The sequence below is a fragment of the Drosophila novamexicana genome, unplaced genomic scaffold (assembly GCF_003285875.2).
Source record: "Drosophila novamexicana strain 15010-1031.04,08,12 unplaced genomic scaffold, DnovRS2.1 tig00000008-arrow-pilon, whole genome shotgun sequence".
In the NCBI taxonomy this organism is placed as follows: Eukaryota; Metazoa; Arthropoda; class Insecta; order Diptera; family Drosophilidae; genus Drosophila; species Drosophila novamexicana.
In genome coordinates, this window is record NW_020824765.1 from 5,991,275 (window position 1) to 6,007,440 (window position 16,166).

Genomic DNA, 16,166 nt, shown 5'->3' on the forward strand with positions numbered 1-16,166 from the left:
ACTAGACACAGACACACACATGTATATGCTATAACAACAATATAGTCCCAAAATTTAGCGCGAGTTTTATGTACCTTATTTGTAATATTTAATGTCCTGCTAGAAGAATCCGCCTTCTAACTCATTTCGTTAATAAAGAAGCAACATTAAGTTTAAGGCCATCATTGTATGTCAATCTCCATATACTGATCCGCGTTGGATAGCTGCAACGCTTGGCTCTTGGTGCCCTCCTCCACCACATAGTTCGGTCCAATCAGGCAGTTATTGAGCACAGAGCCGCTTTTGACCTGGGCACGATATCCAATGATGCAGTTATTTATGTTGCAGCCCTCCTCGATTATCGCATTGGCCATAATGATGGAATTGGTCACAATATTCTTCGGATGCACAATACAATTGGGTCCAAAGACGCTGAAGTTAAGCGACGTTTTCTCCGACAACTTGGCATTGTCGGCCACAATGATGTCCTTGGTTTGCGTTGACTTGACTACTGCACCGGGTGAGATCAGGGGATGCGCATCGCCACACAGTTCCTGCCAGATGCCGGCCAGCTTGCGATTGATGGCCAGGAAACTGAGCGTATTATTGACACGCACGCCAATGGCATCCTTTGACGCCTGCACCGCAAAACAGCGCACAACATCGCCGTGGTAGGGTATGTGCGATAAAGATTGATTGAACAGGGAAGTCTGTGTGAGCTTCTGGTCCAGCGCCGTGTGCGTCACATACTTAACACAGATTTGTGTAAATGGGCTTTGATTGGGGAGCTTGCAAATGATATGAAATAATCGTATAGCTTACATGCAAAATGTTATCCTCATGCTTTGTTCCGACGCCCAGCTCAGAGGTGGTATCGGGCGCTATTTTCGTTGAACGCCTGGCATGTTGTTTTCGAATGAGATGCGGCAAGAATTCGCCCTTAAATGTTGAAATTTGTTCCTTCTGCAATAAATAAACTTTAATAAGCAATACTACTTTTGCATTATGTCACATTTAATATACCCTGTGCAGATAGTTAATCACCCACTTCTTCAGCACATAGATGTGCGCATCCAGCAGGCGTCCATAGACATCCAGTTGACCTTTATTCTTGAGCAGATGCCGTTTGATATTTAGCGTATCCTCGCAGTCGCTGGCAGCAAAAATAAATGCCAAACGCTGCGTGGCCGTATGGATGCCGATCATGTCGCGCTCTGGCTTATACTTGGTCTTGGGACCTGGCATAACCACATCCGATTCAAAGCCACTTTTGAACAGCAGCAGCGCCAGTGACGCATCATCCGCACGGAACTTGTTGATCAGCGGATATAAACTGACATTGCTAACTATATCACAGCTGACAACTAGAAAGTCTGATTTGATTCTGAAAGAGAATATCACACATTATATACTAGAATAATAGAAAATTGATGCTAGAACTTGAGCGGCGACCTCTCGCTTCTTAGACCGGCGCGCCAACCCAAATCCCTCAGGCGCATCACGTTCGCGAAGCACACCTATACCTTTTAGCCCTACTAGCTTTAGTACAAATTGCTTTTGCGTAGCTCCTATGGTGCAATAATCGCTCACCTGTCGTATATATAGCGCAAGCTGTCGGCTGTGCCGAAATCGCTGTCATTGGGCACCGTGGCATAGTCGATTTTGACTTTAAGTGGCGTGTGCTCCAATGACAGTTGAATCTCCAGCTTATCCTGCTCCTGAACCACAACGATTACCTCTACAAAAAAAACACAAACAACTGCTTTAAGTACGCCTAAACTCTTAGCCCAATTATTTACCTGTGAAGTTGTGTCTGCTCAGCATGTTGAGTGGATACCATATCAAGGGATAAGGTCCCACGGGCAGCAAACACTTGGGTGAATCGCCCAGCACTTCAGGCAGGCGTGTGCCACGCCCCGCAGCTAAAACTACAGCTTGAAATTCATAATTTGGCATTTTTATGCAAAAAATTATAATATATTTCAAATATGCCAACACGCGTGAACAACAGCGAAAACGCAACACAGCTGTTCGAGCAGCAATTGGCGTTTACCAACACTGTCGCCCAAGGGCCATATGTTGCTGTCACATGACTGCACTTGCATTGTTTTTGCAATTGTAAAAAAGTAGTCAGATGACCCATTTTTTTCCATAGATTCCCATAATTTGATGCACTTTTCATCTGAATTACAACAATTATGATGCTCCATGAAACAACAAAAGACTTTAATGCATGATTTGAGCGCTACATAACTACAAAATGGAATACATACATTTTTCTTATTGGAATTACACTATAGACTTTAAGCTTACAAAGTTTGCACGTAGCTACATACAATAAGTTTTTTTTTGTTTTTTCGCGAAGTAAAATGGAAACGGAACAAATAATTAATCAATTTTTTTTGTAACAATAACATATTGCTGGAATACACACACGTATACGCATGCTATAGGATTAATACTTAGAAGAGCACATCATCATCGCCCTCATCGAGTATGTTCGCCTGTTCGCGCACATCGATGCCCTGCTGAAGGAGTTCAGCCTTTTTGGCATCTGCCTTGGCACGGGCCTCACGCTTCTTGTCCTGAATCTTTTTCAAACGATAGAACTCCTCACGCTCCAGCTCGTCCAGCTCCGAAATGATGTAGGCCAGTGTACGATCGATACGCGGTATGATGACATGCTCGATGGCATTCACACGACGATTTGTGATCTTGATGACCTCGTCCAGTGTGACGAATGACGTTTGCAGCGAAGCCAGCTCGACGAGCAGCTTGACGGCGCTCTGGTAGTTCTTCTTTAGCTTGGCCAGCTGCTGGCCACCGCGGGCCAGGCCAGCCAGCTCATAGGTATCGGCACCATCCTGATAAGACTCGAAGACGGGCAGCGTAACGCCAGCAACGTTGTCTTTTTTGGTGCGTATCTTGATTTGTGCCTTGGTCACGTTTTGCAGCACCACCTGATTGATGTCACCCGATGTGAACTTGGCCTCGGCCAACGAAAAGGCAGCCTCTTTCATAACATCGCCCATCAGAGTTTTCGTCTCAATGATTTTACCCAGAATCATACGGAAACGCATTTGCAATGCATCAGCTTTTTTCTTGAGCAGGCCGTGACCTTTTTGGGCGCCAGCGAGACGTGCCTTCATTAACATTTGGGCACCACGCGACGGGAAAATCGGTAACCTATCTTTGCCAGACATTTTCGTATTATTTTAACTGTTGTAAGGGCTAATTACTCGACTTTTTAACTGCGCACAACAATTTTGCACACCCGTCGAAGAACACTGAAAAACTCCAACTGGACTGGATAAATACAGTGTTGGTTAAGGCCACAGTAAATGGGATAAAGTGCTGCAAAATACACACAGTAGCAGCTACTGTCACGGTTGCCAACACGGTTGCAGGAGAAAAGGTTTATTTCTACCAGAAATAAAAAATATGTGCAACATTTATCTTAAATGAAAAGTTACTATCTTATAAAGGTATTCGTTTACATTTTTGGTACATTTTACTAAAACCAGTGTACTCATTTATAGTACTGCACAACACATCGTAGCAACAGTGCTGTGCAGCAATACAATTAAACAGCTGTTTGGTAAAAGCTGTAAACAAATCGAAGGCGCCCTCAGCAAATTTCTAAATAATGCAAATATTACAACGTTTGTATTGGTTGCCGGCTACACCAATACAAAGCTATTTCCGACACTACTCCAAAAAACCAAAAATCGGCATGGCGAACAACCGGCGCATGGTGCACCAAGAGTTGTTGCGTTATGTAAACCCCTGTGCACGTATTAATATTAAATCGGACATATCCGTGCTTGTGGAGCCTGCTGATGTCCATGTGCACACCAGTGGCAATGTGTTTATAGCACAGCTGCTCGGTGGTCCAGTGTCCAACTGCAAAGCCACGCTGGATGTGGACGTTTGCGATGATGACAAGGTCGTGAATGTATTGGTCAAAAAACTAACCGAACCAAACTCGCATTTTAAATGCCATGTGAAAATTCCTGTACAAGCCGAGGTGCACATTGACGCGGACGCCAAAGTTACAGTACAGGGCATACAAGGCGTGGCACTAAAGATTAAGGCATCCGGGGACATAGTCACCAAGAACGTGCGCGCCACAGACATTTCACTACATAGCGAAAATGGCAACATCATCTGTGAGGGCACGCTGCTGGGCAAGTGCACAGAAATCGAAACACACAATGGGGTAAGAAGCTGTCGTAACTGTCCATATTTGCACTATATGATTGTAAATTATGCCTAACAGAACATCAATCTGGACAAGCTGCAGGGCGACAGCCTCAAATGCTCTACACAAGCTGGCGACATTAATACAGATTGCTGTTATGTGGAGAAATCCAAGTTTGAAACAACAACCGGGCGCATGGAGCTTAAGAATGTGCACAAAACCAGCGAAGTGTATGTGCACCAATCGGGTGACCTAAAGATGAGTGAGTTTTTAGTGCTATAATCCATCCAATCAATCCAATCATTTATACCTTGGCTTGTTTTCCAGCTGGCGTACATGGCAACCTGAGCGTGGTTACCAAGGGCGGCAGCATGAATCTGCAGCTGTCCGAGCTGAATGGCAAAAGTGAGATTGTGGCGCAGAATCTCATAGACGAAGCCATCATCAACATATCGGAGGCCATTGAGAATATTACCATAGAAGTAAAAGCTAGTCAGGTTAATCTAAACAACGAGCTGGAGCATGTGTCCCACGCACTGAGCGAAGACAAAAGTAAATTCCTGCTGAACAATGGAAAAGAGCATCATTTAGTCATCAGCAGCACCGGGGAGAATGGCGTGCGCCTGGGCAAGCAGTCCTGGACCGATTCATTGCGTCAAAAAATAAAATTAGGTGAAACAAATTAAGGTTTAACCAATAATCCTAAGCTAGTTTCTTTTATGTGTATATAAGTATAAGTATGTATTTATGTATGAATTGTGCATATGTGCAACAATAATCAGTCCTGTTTATGAGTATTATTATTTGGCTTGGCCAGCTATGTCATTTAAAACCGCGCTGAGGCGCTGATGTGCCCTCTGAAGGAGCACATCTTCGACCTGTTCCGCTTGCAAAGTAGCGCGCAACATTTCCACTTTGATGGCATCAATTTCTTGTATATCCTTCGCCAAAACTGGGACGTCAGCTCTGACGAGCATATGACCCAGCAGGCGTAGCAGTTTGAATGCATTTTCCTCGTACTGCGAACGTGGCTCATCTTCGTAGGCATCAAAATCATTTTCATCGTATTCGGCATAGTCTTCAATGTGCCGTCGCAGAATTGACCAGACGCTGAGCAGATGAGCAAAAGCTGCCTTGTCATAGAAGTATTTCAGACACTGAAAATGAATTGAAGCGGAATTTAGTTAGGATTACAATTTATATTGTTTTCAATACGCACGCTGCATATGTGGGCCAAGTCCTCTAGGTATTCCTCCTGTCGCTCGCCCAGTGGCAGCAGCTGCATGGGCTGCTGCAGAAATTGTAAAATGCGGGTCAGACAAAACATAATGCTGGAGGCATATAGATCCATGGATAACTGCGCTTCTGGCAGCTGCACTAATATGGTGCATATATTGAGGTAGGTTTGAATTACTTCGATTTCGCAGTTTATTTTTGGTGTGCTCGACTCGTCGCCATCCTCATCCGCATCGGTATCATCAACGCCGGCTGGTGCCTGCTCAGCCGAAACGCTATCGACCTCATCTGTTAGCTTCGCCAGATCGTCGCGCATGAGACGCACAAAAGCATTATTGACGCCATCGCACAGCTCAGGCACTAGAAACACTTCGGAGAAGGGTTTCAGCTTAATGTCTGGCGTTTGGGCGTTCTCCTCTTCCACCAGAGCACAGCTGGCCAGCACAGCATTAATGGCCTTAAGCGCAGCTATCAGCAGCTCATCGCTAACAGATTGCTGCAGTATGAAGCCGAGATTCTTTGCTGAGCTATCGAAGGCGGCAAAGCAAATGTACCAATCGATGGCCAGCTGCTCCTTGCCGCTGACCACATGCGCCATGACATACTGATAGACACGCATCAGCTGGAGCAGCATGCATGTGTCCATGCAAGTGCTCAGCTTTAGCAGCATCTCAATCCAATCCGCGTGTGCCGTCAGCTGCTCCACACATTCCACCTGCGCGCACATGTTGCCCAGCAGTCCAATAAGTATCTCATACAGGCGAACATCTTCACTCGATGAGATGGCAAACATGATTAGCTCGATGGCATCATTCTCCAGTAGCAGGGCGACAACTTCCGGCGAGACAGACATATCCCACACCTTGCACAAATCATCCTCCAGCTCCAACCCCAATGCTGTCTGCGCTGGCTGCTGGCTGAGACGCATCAGTGTCTGCAATATGAACTTTTTGCTGTACATTGTCTCGCCAACGGCATCACCACGCATGCGCTTAAGCAGTTCGTTCTCATCAGCATCTGCAGCATCCTCATTGTTTTGAATTCCGTTGGGTTGGGGCGAATTTGACTCCGACTTATTTTCACCGTTTTGCGTGCCATTCGACTCCGATGCGGCACCATCGTTTGGTTTGTTTTCTGACCGAAGCGGCATCTTGTTTTCATCATTTACCACTGCACCAACATTATCTATTTCCGCGCTGTCCACATCTTTGGTCATCTTGGCTGGTGTCTGGCAGAGTTCCGGAATAAGTTCGATCGAACGATTCACTAAACTGAACAAATGAACCAATTTAGCAGTTCATCCACTTCGATACACATAACATTTTCTGTTAATGTTTAAAAGCTTAGCAGCGTTACTGAACTGTTAATAACAGCGTGCACTACTGTGCGGTTATTCGTTTTTAGGATTTGTTAAAAACATATTTGAAGTAGATTATAAATATAACGATATTCAACTGGTGTCAAAATATTTTTCCTAATTTAGTTATCAAACTAATACTCCCTTAGGATAACTCTATACATAAGTCGTATATTATAAATTTATTCTAAGCGCTGTCTTTTAATGAACACATCCAGTAAATGGGAGATGGGAATTTCTGTGGAGGGTTGCGCCTGCGGAGGCGCAACATTATTCCGATGTTGAGGAAATGTTGGCATCATGCGCGGATCACAAGCTAAAAACAAAAATTGTTTACAATATGCAATGACTTATTGGTTGTAACGACTTACGCTGCGGCGGCTCAGTAAAATATTTACTGCTTAAACATTCGTCGGCGGTGGCTCGAGTGCTGGGATTGTAGATAAATAGAATGTTTAGCAGACTTCTGCCCGCTTGGCCGAGCATTTGGAATTTGGTTTTCAGATTATTGTAGGGCTGCTGGCTGAGCGTAAAGTTTTGCACAGCTGGCAAGTCCAGGAAACCTGGCCAAATTGATTCGGAGGGTGCACCAAGCAGATCAATAATCATGTCAAGCTGTGCAATCTCCGAATTGCCCGGCAGCAGCGGTTTGCCCAGCAATAGCTCGCCGAGAATGCAACCAAATGCCCACATATCAACGGCTGTGGTGTGCGTCCTTGCGCCGAGCAAAAGCTCCGGCGCACGATACCATAGCGTGACCATTTGCGGTGTCATAGGCTTCGGCGGATTGCCGTACAGACGCGCCAGACCGAAATCCGCTGTAACAATTGAGAATGATTAGATCTATAAATGGGAATAAAGTCAATTCGCGACTTGCCCACTTTGATGCAGCCCTTGTCCGTCATCAGCAGATTGGAGACCTTCAGATCTCGGTGTATTATATAGCGGGCATGCATGTACTTCAAAGCACGTAGCACCTGTAGCGTTATGCACTTGACCTCAGATTCGGTAAACGGTTGCGACATATTGTCCAGCACCGACGCCAGATCCTGTTCACAAAAGTCCATTACCAGGAAAATGCTGTGTGTGGGATGACAATATTTACAGGAACTGGGAGCTTTAGCTAATTACGTTTTACACCGACCTGTCGAGGCTTTTGCCTACAACAACTTCCCGCAATCGCACAATGTTCTCGTGCTGGCAACGCTTTAATATCATTATTTCACGCAGACCACTGACGGGCAAGCCATCCTTTTCCTGATCCATGCGCACCCGCTTCAGGGCCACGATTTCGCCATTGCGTGTGTCGCGTGCGCGATCTAGAGTATAGATAAGAAATGAAAGATTCGGCAAAAATTTGCAATCAATACAACGAGATTTGCACTCACAAACGATACCATAGCTCCCCTCTCCCACGCGGTTAAGCTTCTCAAATTCGGATACGGGACGGCATCGTCCATACTGAAAAATACAACAAATTGTTTATTAAAGCCGGCACCAGCCAAATGCATACTTTTTGATACAAACCACATTTTGTTCCGGTATCGGCATGGGCGTGCCGCTGTTCTTCAGTGATATCAGAAAGCCTTTGCGTGTTATGGGCGCTTGGGGATCTGGCGCTGGATTTTTTTCCAATTCACTTGATTTCTGCCCGCTAGACATGTTTATTTATTTTCAAGAATGGTTGCCCGACATGAAAACACAAACAGCCCAAGTATCGATACTTTTGCAACTCCCGCAAGAATGCATAGGGCTGCATTAAAAGTGTTATCAAAATGGGCGCGGACCGTTAGGAGTATCGGTAGTCAAACAAAAAAAAAAAAATCATTCTTCAATGGTATAAAATTCGCTCATGTTAATTATTAAGAAGAAAAAACTGCGTATGCATTTCATAATAGCAGCCAGCTTATGGGAAATTTGAGCGGGGTGCGTAAAAACAAAAGTGGCTAGAAAATCAAGCACGATTTATGAAAGTGAAATTGCGCCAGTTTAAAGAAATTTCGTTAGCATTTCATTTCAAATGCATGCTCCAGACATTAAAAGCGACGACTAACGCTTGCCAGCAGCCTGTCATCGATCCACATCTACGCATGTGTTAAAATCTTTGGATAAAGCCCCAAACGACTCCACCATCAATTATCACCCTGAACTTGGAATAAACAGCAACAAAGCTCTTGAACGGGCCGATATAAATGTTGGAAGCGGCGCTGAGTGCATCATCAGTTCTGCAGCAGCTGTGCCAATACACACGTGCCAACCGAAGACGCCGGAATATACATATACACAGTTAAGCAAAATGAATAAAACTACAATTTGGTATGCAGCTGTGCTGCTTGTGGTCTACTTCACATTGGTGTTCTGTGAGGAGACGGCAGAAGCAGGAAACGCGGAAACTCAAATCATGAACACGAACTCGGATATGGAAACGGATACGGATACGGAAACGTTATTTAACACTGGCCGAGCACTGTTGGAATTCGAAGGACGCACACGTCGCCATGGCCATCGCTTCTGGTGTAAGTTTTGTTTCTTATTCGCAAATAAATACAATCTATTACTATGTAATAGCTGGAGCCGTAATAATTAGCACTCACTCCCATTCTAAGCTGTTTTATCAGAGCCAAAAGCTGGGTGCACCTGCTAATCAGCACTCGGAGACTTTCTTTCGAAAGTTTCCAAATATATTTATCTCTCACTCTCAATTCCCACCAATTGGATCATCACGATCTGCATGTGCCGTTCAAGTGATTAACACTTTTCACTTTCAATCTGAGCATATATTAAACAATTGTGAATTGTCGTAGATCGCGTCCAAGTGATCTTCCACTGGGTTCTGTGCGTCTCCAGTGAAAGTGTTGCCTTAGCTGTTATCTAATCGGATGTGTCGTTTGTTACAGATCGTCACCTGTGGCCCCTGGCCATTGCCTATTGGATTAAGGTGAAAGTGGTTATAGTCTCCTTCTTTCTGGGCAGCGCCATTTACTTGGGCCTGCGCTACTTTTGGCCACATGCCCGATGCAATCAAGAGATAATTCTGGATCATCCGTAAGCATAGAAGCAGCCTGTTCATAAAACAATATTTACTTTATTCTCGATTCAGTCCTTCATCCTTTGGCCACGATCACATTCCCTACTCACTGGATCATCATTCGGAGCATGAGCATTATGATGCACCCAGCTCGTATGACTCGAGTCCCTCGTTTGATCCCTACTCCGGCTACTCCAGTTACTCTGGCTACTCATCCAGCTCGGATATTATGTCCGACGTTCATGGCGATTCACCTACCGGTACCACGGGACCCACCGGCCCCTCGGATACGCGTCGTCGAGGCAGACGCAGCATCGATATTCTTGATGTCGACGAGGATAATGTTGCTGTCGAGCAGGAGGAGCCAGTGGAGATTATTGATGAAGAGATTTCCGAGAGCGTAGCACGCCAGCAGCCCGCCGAAGAGCAGTGAGTAGCCGTTGGATATCATCCAATTTGAGCAGTCTTCAATCTATTTTGATTTCATAGAATCGCCGAATTTATGTTTGCCTTTTTGGGCTTGGACTCCAAGGCCTGCCGCCGCCGTTTTGTCTGTGAGATGGAGTTCCGCTCCAAGCTGAACCCGCTGTCGAGCATGGCATTCCGCATAGTGGGTCGCGGCTTCTTCGAGAAGTACACAAATGCGCGCAATCCACAGACGAGAGCTACTAATTTCCTAGAATGTGCCGCCGTGAATCCCGAGTGTGTTTTTGTTGAGAACACCGAGCCAGAGATTACGCCCGCCGAAGAAGTAGAGGCTACTGCTTCCACCGAGGCAACTGAGCAGGAGAACACGGTGGAAACGCAGAATGAAGTGAATTTAGAGGCTGAGCGCCGCCATGCTCAGCAGAGGAAGCGTCGCGGGGATCGCATGCTCAGCTCGATTGCCGAGCACATTCTGACGCAGTAGAAGAGTCCTAGGGCCGTGTATTTATTTATTTATTTAATTATTTATTTTAGCTATAAGAGTGATGAATGAAACTAAACATGCACAGAATAAACTTGCCTCAGCTATTAAACAAAACAATTATACAATTATTTGTTCCGTAAAATGCAATTAAACAAATGCTAAATTTTCACTCAAGGCGCAAGTCTCCTACTTCAGCAAGGAAAGAGTATAAAAAAAACTAAATAGAAAGAAAACAATTACCGAATACCGATGGTGACTAAAGTCTTAGGCCTGGACTGGACTAGATCTTTTTGACCTTTCTCTTTTTGATGGCATTTATCTGATCGGCCATTTGCTCGATCTCTCGCTGATTAATGGGCTCATTTTTTCTGACGCTCGTCTTGCCCTTTTGCTGCTGCGTCAAGTCGGCGACGAGGTCGCTCAGCTTGGTCCACACGAAGCTGAGGAAATTCACAGCCAAATCCTGCTTGAAGAAGGCAATGGCCACCAGCGCAATTAGCACCAGCGCAGATATGGAATTCTGATTGAGATCTGCTTCAGTTGCGCGCACCTCCGCATTGAATTCCAGCTTCATATAGACGGAGCATCTGTCGGCAACAAAGCTGAACGAGGGCAGCTTGTACGAGTACGTCTTGTCCGACAGCGTCGATTGCAGCTCCACCACATAGCTTTTGCCGTCGCGCGGTATGCGCGGGAAATACACCATGATGCCGGGATTGAAGCTAGCCTTGGGATTCAAAGGGGAGGCCACGCGCTGCGAGAACACAGGCGAATCGGAGGCGCCATGTCTGTACATCACAATTCGCAGCGTCTTGTAGAAGTCATTGTGCGAGGCCACAATGCGGGCCGTAATGTCCACAATCTTTATGGGATTAATGGCAATCAGATTAATGTTGCGCACATCCTCATTGGCGACAGTGATCGTATGATTTTCGGGTATGGAGCGATCTACTTTTTCATCGTCCGTCAAAACCCGCACCGTATACGTGCAGCCGGGCTGTAGGCCGCGTATGCGATATTGGCCATTATTCTCGCTGGTCGCTTCCTCTACCTGGTGCTGGCAGCTCTCAGTGGCGGTGGCCTGCACATTGACCTCTGCAAAGGGCTCACCATTAAGGGATGTAATCTGGCCAAAGATGGAATAGGCAAATCGCTTGCCACTGCAAAAAGGATAAACGAATTATAGCTGAAGATATTGGTCTAAAAGGTGGCGATGGGACTTACGTTAGGGTGACCTGCACGGTTTCACCATCCTTGATGTCAATCATTTTGGAATTGGGCTCAAACTTGTATTCCTTCATCATGGGCCGCAAAAAGTACTGCGATGGCGATAGGGAATGGAAATTGATGGCACCATCGTCGCCGGCGACCAGATTCTTGCGATAGCTTTCGCCGCCGCTAAGCGAGAGCAGTACACCGCTGAGCGGTTGGCCGGCATCGTCCTGCACCTTGACCTCAATCTCGCAGAGCTTGTGTGCACTAAACGAATTCGACTGGCGATCGTACTCGCTGAACACATACGACTCTTTTTCAGCAGTGAGCTCGAATTTCAGCGAATCGTCGATGGGTCCGAATTTGAATTCGCCCGTTATCGAGGTGAGCGTCTCAATGGACTCACGTGCCGGTTGCTCGGGAAAACTGAGCGTTATCTTGGCATCCTTAATAGCGGGCACGACCTTGCCGCGCAATATGAGCCCGCGTGTGGCCACAAAATTGAAAGCAATGTCCACGCAATCACTGCTGCCCACCACCTGCTGATGCTGCGGGCTAAAGAGCAGCACATCGCTCAGTGGCTTTATGTTGAGGACTTCGTCTGGTTTAAGATATGTTTCATAGCGATATGCGTATTTGCCATCCACTTTATGTGATTCAGCTGTGGGCGCTATAATTTGCCTGCCAAGCGTTTCCGATTCGACAGCAAGTCTGAGTGAATCTGCATTTGGTTCTGGGGACAGGACACGCACGCCCGTCTTGTGCGCAATGGCATTGACAATCAACGTTTGCAGCTGATCTGGTTCAGGTGTGATGAATTTACTGGGCAGCGAATCATCATAAATGTGACAGCCCTCCAGCTTAAAGTCATAGCTGCCGTATTTGGAGACGCAGAACGTGTTGACGCCCGAGAGGATCTTGAGCGTCTCAACGGGCGCCTTGGGCTCAGAGGGCCCTGTTACGTGAACGTATCGCATCTACAAAATGGTTAGATGATATAGAAGTAAGCTCTGCCAGGTGTTTAACAAGTGTCACCTACCAGAGCGCGATGGCTAGAAATTATGGACACTTCGTAGCCCTTGTGTATCAAAGGCGGCGCATGCTCTTCCGCAGCGGCGACATTTAGAAAGACGCGCGTAGATTCATAGCATAGATTTCCCTGTGGAATTGTAATTTCATATGGCCCAGGCAGCACATCCTTAAAGGTATACTTTCCACCTGAAAGCAAGAGATATGTTAACTTATGAATACATATTTAATTTGTACACATACGATGCGCTCTGGCCTTCCATTTGTTGTCCGTTGGCTGGCCGGTGGCGTCCAGACCCTGCAGCGTTACCTCAGCCGCTGTGCAGGTGGCCGTGGCATCCGGCAGGCACTGCAGCTCGCCACGTATGGTGGCGCGCAGCTGTGAGAAGGTTATGCCATTGACCGGAGCATCGAGCACTTCGGCCCGCTGCTGCACAGGAAAGAATTGAATGCCGTTTGATTTGTCCGCATCCGTGGTGAGCACCTCAACGTTGTATTTGCCAGCGGGCAAATAGGCGCACCAGACGCCGCTCTCTGCCTTCGTCGTGGTGGTGGTGTGAAAGGTGGAGCCAGTTTTTGTGATGCCCACAACATAAGATTTGGGCGAGACAACTTTGCCGCACACTTCATAAGCAGCGGGCACAATTGTGGGCAATGTGGGCGAAGATATCTGCGTCTTCACCTGCAGCGGCTCAAATTGCAGCTGCGGATATTCGACTTCAATGTTGTAGCTGCTGGCTTTAATGTTCTCCAGCGTGTAGCTGCCCGTGGCGTCCGTCTCGGCTACCTTTTCATTGTTCACCTTCACTACGGCGGATTTAAGTGGTGCGCCGCCAGCAGAGCTCAGCACCTGACCCGTGACAGTAAAGCCGCTAATCGAGAACTGCTCCTTCAGCTGCAGCGTGTCCTTGCCCAGCTCTACTTCCAAGAATTTGGGCGTGAGATGCAGTTTCAAGTTCTGATTCTCATTGACGGCCTGCAACAAATATTTGCCAGTGGGCACATCCTTGAAGCTGTATTCGCCCTTCTCCGCCAGCACATAACAAGCGGCAGCGCTCTCGTACTCATTGTTTAACTTATTAGAGGGCGCATTGGGGATTGTCGCGCACTTGGGCTGAAGATTTTGCTGTGGGTGGAAAGTAGAGAATGTATTAGATACTATAATTCGTGAGAATTGCATAGAAGGGCAGTATTTAAATTTTAAGTCTACGCATATATACATACATGCACACAAAAGAGAACAAATAATACTTGTAAACAATACGTGAAAATTGTAAGGCTACCTTGAATTGATGAGAATCGCGTAGGAGGGCAACAACTAAAAATACGTTATTTTGAATTCGCATCGGAATGGGGCATGTTACCGCAAAAGTAAAGTAAATTTGGTTTATGCAAACATATCTACCTGAATATGGCGTATTATTTGGGACAACAAATTTGATAAATCTTCAACTGATCAGCTACTTACGCCCTTTTTCTTGTAGAGCACCACAGCAATATTGGCTGGCAGCTGGGTGCTGACATCGAAGCGTCCATTGATATCGAAACCGGAGACCACCAACGAGTTCTGCGGCAGTTCCGTGTTGCCGCTGACGACGACCACATTATGCTCCGCCTTGGCGAAATGCCACCTGGCGTGTGTGGCGCGTACCACATATTTGCCGGGTATGATGGGCGTAAAGAAGAAGATGCCATTGATGTCCGTTTTGGTGCGTCGAATCTCGCCCTGCTCCGACTTAAGCTCAACATCTACGTCACGTGCACCGCTGCCAGTGGCGAGGGCCACTTTGCCGGTGATGCCAAAGCCCTTGAATACAAAATTAACGTCTTTGCCCTGACTGCACACGTCATTCTTCCCGTCAAAATTGAGCTCAACGTGTTCGGGCTCAAAGCTCCAGCCGGGCGGCGGGGCAATGGTCAGCAGATACTCGCCCTTGTCGTAGATGGGTAGAAAATAGTAGCCATTCGAGGGTGAGCAGTCGGTTTTATCTTTTAGCGAGCCCTGCTTGGTTAAGCTGCGGCCAGAGTAAAAATTTTATCAGTAATTTATGAAATTATTTATGATAATCTCATTTACGTACAGTTTTATTTCCACCTTAGAAAAGTCAATATCGGCATGGCTTTTGATGAAACCACCACAGCCGATCACTTCGCTCGACTGTGCGTTTGTTTGGCTAATTATATTAATTAAAATTAATATAAAGCCGGAAAACAGACTTGCCGACCTCATTTTTTCTCATTCGACTTTACGCTGCCAGCTGAAAGTGCAGAGCTGTCGAGTTTGTTGGCGCACAGGTTTGATTGGCAGCGATATCGATATATCGCAACCACAACCTCTAGCCAGGTGTTGCGATACTTTGCAGGCCAGTGCTGACGATAGTTTATATCGATTTCGATTGGGTGCACAACTAATTTACGTGTGGTGAATAATGAACTAACTCAACTGAATTTTGGCGGTTAAGAATTTGAATTTCAATAGTCATTTCTAATGTATGTATATGTATGTATGAAGACTGTCTAGCTGATATAAAGATGTCTTCACATTGAAATCATTTGATTGCTGGAGAAATAAGCATGTCAGATATTAATTATCGCAACGAATTTTAATTACGCTCAACTGCGATACAACAACAGCAACAAGTGCGCGCTGTCTCCCCCCTTGCACCGCCACCCCCGCATAGAGTATATGGTTAAACGATCTGCCAGGCACACACAGATACAGATAAAGCGCGACAGACGCGAAAGTCGTTCGCAAGAAATTCATTTCAAGCATCGTTGAGCTGCGGATTGCCCTCTGCCTATAAATTTTGACCGATGCCTGTGCGATAAATAGTGGCCAATAAAAGGCGCACATATGATCTACACTATATGTATATATATATATACAAAATTGGAAGAAACGTACAGACAAAGCCCCATAACTGTTAGCTATAAACGAGCAATTGTACGGAACGTCTGAAGTATGCAACATCAATTGCCGACATTGACTTTGACTTTGCCCCTGCCCCTGGCACATTCTGCGCTCGCTTAAGTGCATCCGATACAGTTATCGGATTCGGTTTCCGGAAGTGAACAAACTGTCAGCTGTCACATGCTGGGCGCCATTTTAATGCACACGGCTTCCTTTTGACCGATTTCTACCTGCCTGCGCTTACCTGTCGCCGCCATCAATTCAAAACTAATTAGCTTGCCACAGACGACATTGCAAATGCAC

General features: G+C 46.2%; 7 protein-coding genes across 7 annotated transcripts; 2 read left to right on the forward strand and 5 right to left on the reverse strand.

The window, feature by feature from the left end:
• Positions 1–64: 64 nt before the first annotated feature.
• LOC115760032 (translation initiation factor eIF-2B subunit gamma) lies at positions 65–2,048 on the reverse strand. The gene is made up of 5 exons (XM_030701203.1): positions 1,779–2,048; positions 1,570–1,717; positions 1,003–1,363; positions 802–942; positions 65–728 (listed from the first exon to the last, which is right to left on the reverse strand). Exons 1-5 carry the CDS (start codon positions 1,933–1,935, stop codon positions 162–164), a joined length of 1,374 nt encoding a protein of 457 aa, XP_030557063.1. The 5' UTR covers positions 1,936–2,048; the 3' UTR covers positions 65–161.
• Positions 2,049–2,385: 337 nt separating this feature from the next.
• LOC115760080 (V-type proton ATPase subunit D 1) lies at positions 2,386–3,270 on the reverse strand. Its single transcript, XM_030701266.1, has one exon. The coding sequence runs from the start codon at positions 3,180–3,182 to the stop codon at positions 2,442–2,444; it is 741 nt and encodes a 246-aa protein (XP_030557126.1). The 5' UTR covers positions 3,183–3,270; the 3' UTR covers positions 2,386–2,441.
• A 131-nt stretch (positions 3,271–3,401) lies between these two features.
• Positions 3,402–4,952, forward strand: LOC115760064 (protein FAM185A). Its single transcript, XM_030701245.1, has 3 exons — positions 3,402–4,198; positions 4,259–4,442; positions 4,508–4,952. The coding sequence occupies exons 1-3, from the start codon at positions 3,626–3,628 to the stop codon at positions 4,864–4,866; spliced, it is 1,116 nt and encodes a 371-aa protein (XP_030557105.1). The 5' UTR covers positions 3,402–3,625; the 3' UTR covers positions 4,867–4,952.
• Positions 4,953–4,973: 21 nt separating this feature from the next.
• Positions 4,974–6,753, reverse strand: LOC115760024. Its single transcript, XM_030701190.1, has 2 exons — positions 5,400–6,753; positions 4,974–5,337 (listed from the first exon to the last, which is right to left on the reverse strand). Exons 1-2 carry the CDS (start codon positions 6,630–6,632, stop codon positions 4,981–4,983), a joined length of 1,590 nt encoding a protein of 529 aa, XP_030557050.1. The 5' UTR covers positions 6,633–6,753; the 3' UTR covers positions 4,974–4,980.
• A 132-nt stretch (positions 6,754–6,885) lies between these two features.
• On the reverse strand, positions 6,886–8,483 carry LOC115760055 (cyclin-dependent kinase 10). Its single transcript, XM_030701236.1, has 6 exons — positions 8,301–8,483; positions 8,162–8,234; positions 7,918–8,092; positions 7,651–7,853; positions 7,145–7,591; positions 6,886–7,089 (listed from the first exon to the last, which is right to left on the reverse strand). The coding sequence occupies exons 1-6, from the start codon at positions 8,433–8,435 to the stop codon at positions 6,956–6,958; spliced, it is 1,167 nt and encodes a 388-aa protein (XP_030557096.1). The 5' UTR covers positions 8,436–8,483; the 3' UTR covers positions 6,886–6,955.
• A 262-nt stretch (positions 8,484–8,745) lies between these two features.
• LOC115771020 lies at positions 8,746–10,727 on the forward strand. Its single transcript, XM_030716545.1, has 4 exons — positions 8,746–9,289; positions 9,671–9,818; positions 9,874–10,230; positions 10,291–10,727. The coding sequence occupies exons 1-4, from the start codon at positions 9,070–9,072 to the stop codon at positions 10,709–10,711; spliced, it is 1,146 nt and encodes a 381-aa protein (XP_030572405.1). The 5' UTR covers positions 8,746–9,069; the 3' UTR covers positions 10,712–10,727.
• Positions 10,728–10,760: 33 nt separating this feature from the next.
• On the reverse strand, positions 10,761–15,197 carry LOC115771013 (nodal modulator 3). The gene is made up of 6 exons (XM_030716532.1): positions 15,034–15,197; positions 14,421–14,967; positions 13,196–14,078; positions 12,963–13,141; positions 11,936–12,900; positions 10,761–11,871 (listed from the first exon to the last, which is right to left on the reverse strand). The coding sequence occupies exons 1-6, from the start codon at positions 15,180–15,182 to the stop codon at positions 10,992–10,994; spliced, it is 3,603 nt and encodes a 1,200-aa protein (XP_030572392.1). The 5' UTR covers positions 15,183–15,197; the 3' UTR covers positions 10,761–10,991.
• Between the last annotated feature and the right edge of the window lie 969 nt (positions 15,198–16,166).